At 41.7% G+C, this 7548-nt stretch overlaps 1 protein-coding gene across 1 annotated transcript in view; it reads left to right on the top strand.

Moving 5' to 3' along the window:
• ppfia1 (PTPRF interacting protein alpha 1) overlaps nucleotides 1-7548 on the top strand; it is a 45761-nt gene that overhangs the window by 9462 nt on the left and 28751 nt on the right. Inside the window, 3 exon segments of the mRNA XM_063882570.1 lie at nucleotides 5338-5439; nucleotides 6651-6815; nucleotides 6927-7001. Coding sequence (XP_063738640.1) covers nucleotides 5338-5439; nucleotides 6651-6815; nucleotides 6927-7001 — 342 coding nt within the window.

Consider the following 7548-nt stretch of genomic DNA (forward strand, 5'->3'; position numbering starts at 1 on the left):
TGATTGCAAAGGCGTATAGCAAAGAATGGACACTTTGCCAAGATACCGTAGCTGAAAACACCTCAGTGACAGAAACCCTATTGTTTTTAATAACAAATGACCATATAATAATACGGGTGATTCCAATGCCTATGATTTCGTAGCTATTCCTGAACGATACTACACCTTTACACGTATGCTATACCCTCTGTAGACAAGCCTCTGAAGCACACACACACTCACACACAGAGTCTCTGGGCATGAAGTGGGTTATGCTGTACCTGCTCTAAGACGTTAGACAGCAAATCAACATTAGTATTACATCTTAGTAAAGGGTGGTACTTGCTTATAGGCTTACTAACACTAATAAGATTTACTACTTAGCTATTAAAATAATCTTTTGAATGACCAGGCATTTTTCAGTACTCGTTAGTATTGAAGCAATAACGTGGTGCAGTGATGACGTTCTTTTGTAGCCACAAAAGTTAGCATAGCAAGGGCTCCCTCGACAAAAGCCAATGGGATTTGTATAATTGGATAAGGGAATTTTCAGAAAATTAGATCTGTTGCAAAAACACATCTGTGTATGCATACACATTTCCTCAGCAGGATCATCTCCGCATGTCTACCACACTTATTCATTTCTGAAGTAAAAAGCTAACGTTGGGCTATAAAGGAAATACAGCCTAACCATGACTTCACGTCACCACCACTAAGCTCAAGCTGACTAATGTTGGGCTATAAAGGAACTACAGCACGGAAAACTCTAAAATGCTGACTAAATTCTGGGTTTTAGGACTCATTCCTGCACCACTCTATTGGTCAGTGCCTCAAAGTCCTTCAGCTCCATTGGGTTTACGTGTTCTCTCTATCGGTGTGTTTGGCAGCGGGCTCAGCAGCTGTGAATGGGAGCCATTGTTGTGTCTAATTAGTTTTTTGACGGTGAGTCCTCCTGTAGGGGAGCAGATGCCCTCTGCACAGTGTCCGATTTCAGCACACGCCGTAAGCTTTTAAGAACGGCTAAAGTCATTATGCTGGAGGCAGGCCTGTTGGTTCCGATCTCAGCTCCAAATACAGCACAGGCCGGCGGAGGTGTGTGAAGGAAAAAGAGCTTATTCTCTCAAGCCTATTGACCTGCTCTCAAATGCTGCCAGGTTTCAAGAATCTGGGAAAGTGTACCGGTGCTTTCAAACAAGACAAGTGTAGAAAGGTAGATGAGGATTATTGGGGGTTTGATACATAATGAGGCTGATGTGTAGATGAAACAGCTGCAGGTCAATGCTTTAGACACACAATTGTATGTTGTCACGTGGAGTTTGTTTTACATTGTTGTTCAGGTTGTTGACCAAACAGAGAGCAGGGAGACCTTTCCTGATCTTCCATTTGGCAGCTTTTATACCTCATCTGCCTACAAGAAACAATGATTTATAGACAGTACATTTTAAATGTCCTTATTCTAAGAAATATCACAGTTCACCTATCACTGTAGTTTTGATCCTTTAAAGTATAACGTTACACTCAATTTTAATTAACGTTACCTTTGTGGTTTATGGTGAAGGCATTGTATTGTAATGTTTATTTTAATTTCCCCTACACGACCAAAATACATGTTTGTTTTCTGCAGGCTTACTCTGAGGCAGTTTAATTGGCAAACCAATTATATTCACCATCCAACAAACACGACATAAAAGGCATGATTAGTATTTAATTGGTCTGAAAATCTAACTAAAAACAAATACTTCTGTAAAAAATGTGCAGCAAAATTGCCTATATGTTATTTTACAATGCACGCTGCATTCTGAAGAGGGATGTTGTACTTCTGATATTCATTGCCATCCAGTGCTCACATTTTTCACCAGCTCTCATTCAGACATATCTCTTAATTATATCATAATGCATAACGTTTATTCACTCGTATATTATATATTATATATATATATATATACTCGTATCACCACAGAATTGAGTCTCTGTCTTAATGCCACAAAGGCGCTGGGATTCTCTTCTCTGCCAGTCGTTATCCCTGCAAAAGCTTTTGTGTGCTCCTCCTGTGTTGTGTTACTGTACCTTTAATATGTTGGCACACATATTTGTGCCCCCCCCCCCCTTAATCCCCTCTCCTGTTCTGAGGCTTACCAAGCTCAGTCCACTCCAAACCAGCATGTCGCTCCTCTAGCTCACTGAGCCAGTCTCCAGTTTAGGGAGGGAGACACAGGATCATAGCTGCCATCACAACAACAGACACTTCTAACGATACTGCGGTCAATCAGCGTCTTTAAAATGCATATACCTTTATCCTGCATCGGAGCGAAGCGGAAAATAAGAGTGTCTCATGTCTTAAAGCTGCTGAGTCATATATCGCACCTCAAACAACACATAAATCCAGAGTTCCGGTTTCTTTACTTCCTCTCCAGAAAAAAGGAGAGTGAAAGAAAGGATGTCCCCCGGCAGACCCACCGGACATCCATCCCCTATTTATTCTCCGTAAGCTGTCTCTGCCGTCTGACCAGACATCTGACTGATATTTCTGGACTCATTAAACCCTCTCTGACCAACAGAGATATTGTTTCCTGGCATCGCTTTAACATTTCACAGGGAAAATCTGCATTTTGGTTTGAGGGCGCACGCTGAGAGTAAGAGGGAGCAGGGCCCCTGTTATCAGGTTTGTACAGAACCCTGTGATTCCTTCTAGCGTCACGAATCATATCACAGTTGCAATATCATATAAAAGGATTGTAGTTATTTGGTTTTTCTTTAAGTCACACGTTGTTCATCTGTCAACCTTGTGTATGTATTATGCATCATCCCATATATGGTAGTGCCAATATTCCAAATGATCTGTGTCATCCCAGTACTTTCTTTAGCATGTGACCAGTTTCTGAAGTGGGTGGGCTCGTGCATGTTAAACAGAGAGAGGGTGGGAGGGAGGGATATGTGGGTTGATGCTCCAGTCTGGGCCTGATTTTAAGATTTAACCCTTTACCACACGGAGGAAAAGGACCATATTTGTTCTTTTTCTGCTTCTACAATAAATTAGAAAAAACACATAAAGGTCTGCAGATATCCCCAATAATTGATCCGTTTTAATAGCTAATTTCACTGGTTCTATAAACTGAAAGGTGTTTGCCAGTAAGGATCTTGTGGGTGCTTCTCCAAAGCCCGGTTGTTCTGGACTTACTGTGTTTGCACTTCAAACTTTCAATCTATAAGCAAGTAGGAAACAGTCCCATCTGTCTACTCCATATGATATTTTGTGTAAATACTGGGGGGATCGAAGAGGGCGTTCAACGGCAAAGAAACTCTTAACGTTGCTGCACAGCTCAAGCTCAGCCTCTGCTCAGGAATGTAGGAAGTAAGAGCGCTCTGTAATTACCCCAGAGCACGCCTCTGCTGCTCTCTCATTGGCTCGCAGAGAGCAGAGGCGTTTGTCCTAGCCAATAAGAAACTCCCACTGGCTCCTTTCAGGGAAGCAGGGTCTGTGCCAGGCTCTGCAAAAGCTCCAAGGCTGCAGGGAAGGCAGGAGAATAGTTGTGGTAGTGACTGAAAAGAACGATCAGTTCCAGCTCCAACCCCCCCTTTCCCCAGCCCCTACACACACACACACACACACACACACACACACACACACACACACACACACACACACACACACACACACACACACACACACTAGCCCACACACACACTCTCTTAGCCGTAGGAAACATAGCAAGCAGGCCTCGCAACTCAGCTAGATTCTGCAGGGCAAAAAATCAGGATGGCACATTCTTTAGGTCCAATGATGCATGTAATCCCTAAAAGCAAGAGTGTGTGTGTGTGTGTGTGTCTGCGTGTGCGTTTTAGTATGAAGAGAAGTGAGAAAGATGTGACGTACATTACGAGTCTGCACAGTAAATCGTATTGTCGTATTTCTCACACGATCTGAGGTTTTTGGATAAAGTCTTTCTGTGTTTCTTGTCTCTTCCACCATCTGACACCAGACTATGATGCTTTATGTTTTATACTCTAAAATATGGACATTATTGTATGTGTGAAGTCAGTGCAGCTCAATTATGAACTCTTGGAAAGGAGTCTCTAAGAAATCTCTAATAAAATAAGCAAAAACGTTTGCATTTATATCAGCTGACAAAAAGGAGAGTTATAAACTGATTTGACAATGATATTACGGATCTTTTCCTGGCATTTAAATCCAAAGCAATCTATTATTTTCCATTAAAAAAATACCACTTTTGTCTATAAAGTAGTGCATGTCTTATGTTTAAGAACTTTTCAAATGTTTAGAGAAGATAATTGATACAGATCCATTTTGTGGCTGGCATGCAGAGAGAGGAATGTGCACGGTCATTTGTTGCAGCTCAGTGTTTGATCCTTGCAGACTCCACACAGAAAGCGACGCAGGAGATAAAGGGACTGTTTACACCTGCAGGTGTGTGAGTGAAGAAAATGCTCTTACTGCCACTTCCTCTTCCAGGCCTAATGATCCAGTGTTGACCAATCACATTTGTTGGCTTACCTTGCTATATTTATCATGTCATATTGCTAAAAATGTCTTGTATTTTAAGCCCCAAGCATTGGATTAGAGGTGGAAAGCAACGACCTGTAGCATGAGGTGCAGGGAACTCCTCGGGTCAGATTAAGCTGTTAAGAGTTGTGTCGTGCTGCCGGGCATCTGGAGGGAACACAGGGATTGTAGCCTTTGTAGACCATTTACACGCAGACAAAACTATACAACAACAGGAAAGGAACAACCCCACAAAGCACAACAGGAGCTCTTTCATGCTTGCAATGAATCTGGAAACCTTGACGCACTAAAAGAATAACGGGAATCACATTACCAAATATGAGGAATTGGTGAGATAGTGGACAGGTTCTCCACTGGAGGAGCAGATAGAGGTCACTGTATGATAGCAGCAGAGATAACATGTCCTGTGTAGCGCGCGTTTTACAGAAGGGAATCACGGCGGCTCCCAGTGACAGCGGCTTCGTCGATGCTTTCGCCGAGTGTCGGAAACTTGTGGGACTTCATGGCAATAATTCAGAAATCATGGTATTAAGTAAATAACCCTCTGATTTCTCTTACCAGTTTGTCATGCATTTCTTTATTCCAACAACACGTGTATTTGTTGAATTGCCCCCCTTTAAAAAAGAAAATACTATTGTTTTAAACGACATTATAAATGTGATTAACGTAACTACATTTGTTGATCGAGTGAGACCCGGAAAAAATATACAAGCTCCCTGCCTCCACATTATCCACCATTTTCGTATTATTTCCCAAATACAGCTCCTTAGGAAAACCCAATTTAAGCTCTCTAAGAAGTGCTCACATGTTTCTGTATTTGTACATTTCTATTCTAGGAGTTTGCTGCACTAACAAAAGAGGTGAATGTGTGCCGGGAGCACCTTCTGGAGAAGGAGGAGGAGATTGCGGAGCTGAAGGCGGAGAGAAACAACACACGGGTTAGTATACACACACACTTCCTTATCCAACACAGGTTACACATTGAAACACCCCCTGCTCTGTCCAGCGTCTCCTGAGTACTCCTCTCCTATTAGTGGAATTCCTGCTTGTCTGTTTTGGGAATAGATGTTGTCATAACACTGGTTGACAAATCGACTTCTATCCTACAATAGAAAGCATTGTCACCAGTTTTGGGCGTGGCAAATTGCTCAATCACCGAATTATTCCAACCACTGACTTTACACTTCCTCCCATACAGCTGTGTGTTCCCAAAGGAGGTTAGAAAGAGCTATAATGCAATGTACCTTTTAGTGAGGTTTCAGACTCCCATCAGCAGGGCAGTACCATCATAAAGAGTCCGTTAAACCGTACTGTCTTTGACTAGGAAATGTTTTGTCATGCAAACTTGTTGCATTCAAGTTTTTATTTTAATATTTGACCCCGCAGCTCTATGTTGTAAACATTATTGGAGTCACCAATGCAAACAAAAGTAGGAGTAAACAAAAGAAAAGTTGTTAAACAATGTGATCAAGCATTACACATGAGTTGAGATGGAATAAAATACAAATATAATTCAATAAATACGACAAATAAATACATAAAAATGTTTAACAACAAAAAAGCAAGAGCAATAAACCAATTCCAGTTTCACCAAAGCTTTATGCCGGCTCTGGATAAACAATAAGTGTAAAGTGATTCATAGAGGTTGGATTCTGGGGTCTACCACGCAATTATAAAACAACTACTGAAGCCTCTTGATGCAACACATGTACAATATAACGTTCCCCTCTGTGTGACAGCTTGGAGCGTTCAAAACTAAGTATTTGCTATAAATAAGGATTTAGTCCAGCCTGAAACACAAAACGAAGCTTGTGTTTACGCTCATTACGATTCACCATGCAGGTTCACCCATGTAACTATTTCATATCTTCACCACTAAACCTAAACTCTGCCTTCTCCACCACACTACCTACTGTCTCTGTTATCCTCTAAGTGAACAGTTTGTATACAAATGGTGATACTAATGTCACATATGGGCTTTTAACTTAATAATATTGGCCTTTTCTGCATCGTCACTTAAGCGTTCCTCCCTCACCTATAGTTATTTATTGAGGAAGGACGGGTTTCTATGCTTCTGCACATGAGCAGTGGATGTTGATGTGATGTTTCTCTCCCCGGTTGTGTGTCTCTCCCCCGTTGGTGTGTGCAGCTGCTACTGGAGCACCTGGAGTGCCTGGTGTCTCGGCACGAGCGCAGCCTGAGGATGACGGTGGTGAAGAGGCAGGCTCAGTCTCCTGCTGGCGTCTCCAGTGAGGTGGAAGTCCTCAAAGCCCTCAAGTCACTTTTTGAACACCACAAAGCCCTCGATGAGAAGGTAGTGTGTTTACGTGTGTGTGTGTGTGTGTGTGTGTGTGTTGCAGATGTTTGATTGTGTAAGGAAAAGCATGGGAGCAACATAAAGAATGGACTTTCACTTGTTTTGTAGGTGAGGGAGCGACTACGTGTTGCTCTGGAAAGATGCAGCGCATTGGAGGAGCAGCTCACCATGTCCCACAAAGAAGTAAGCACACTTAGAATGAAAATAGCTTAACAATATTGACTCCAACTCAATACCAATAGAGACTCTTCTGTAATACACTGCCTTATGTGACGAAAAAAAGAACTTTACAGCTTAAATGAATCAATTAAAATCACTTAACTTTCTGAAACAGTTTTTAGTCTCAGCTTTGCACCCTGTGAGTGATACATGTAGGATTAAATGTCGCTAATGTGTTGAACTCCATGAATAATGTGTGTTCAGCAGCAGTTGTGCTTTATCTACGCAGTCCCTATAGATTATCTGTTTTTAACTGTGTTTCAAGTCGGATTTTACTATTCAAAGGGCAGGTCTAATGCTGCGATACACTGATTTTAAGAGTTTGTTTATGTTGTTGGTCTGCACATTAATCTAAAGTTATTAGGGTGTATTCGTTATCACCGTGCTTCCAGAAACTGAACAGAGAGTCTGTTTGACACACACATCAAAGTGTAGATCAGCTGATATCTTATATCACATAAAGAGACTTTTACACACCAGGAGAGGCCGGCAACAAACACTTGACTCAGAT

The sequence above is a fragment of the Eleginops maclovinus genome, chromosome 4, assembly GCF_036324505.1.
Source record: "Eleginops maclovinus isolate JMC-PN-2008 ecotype Puerto Natales chromosome 4, JC_Emac_rtc_rv5, whole genome shotgun sequence".
In the NCBI taxonomy this organism is placed as follows: domain Eukaryota; kingdom Metazoa; phylum Chordata; class Actinopteri; order Perciformes; family Eleginopidae; genus Eleginops; species Eleginops maclovinus.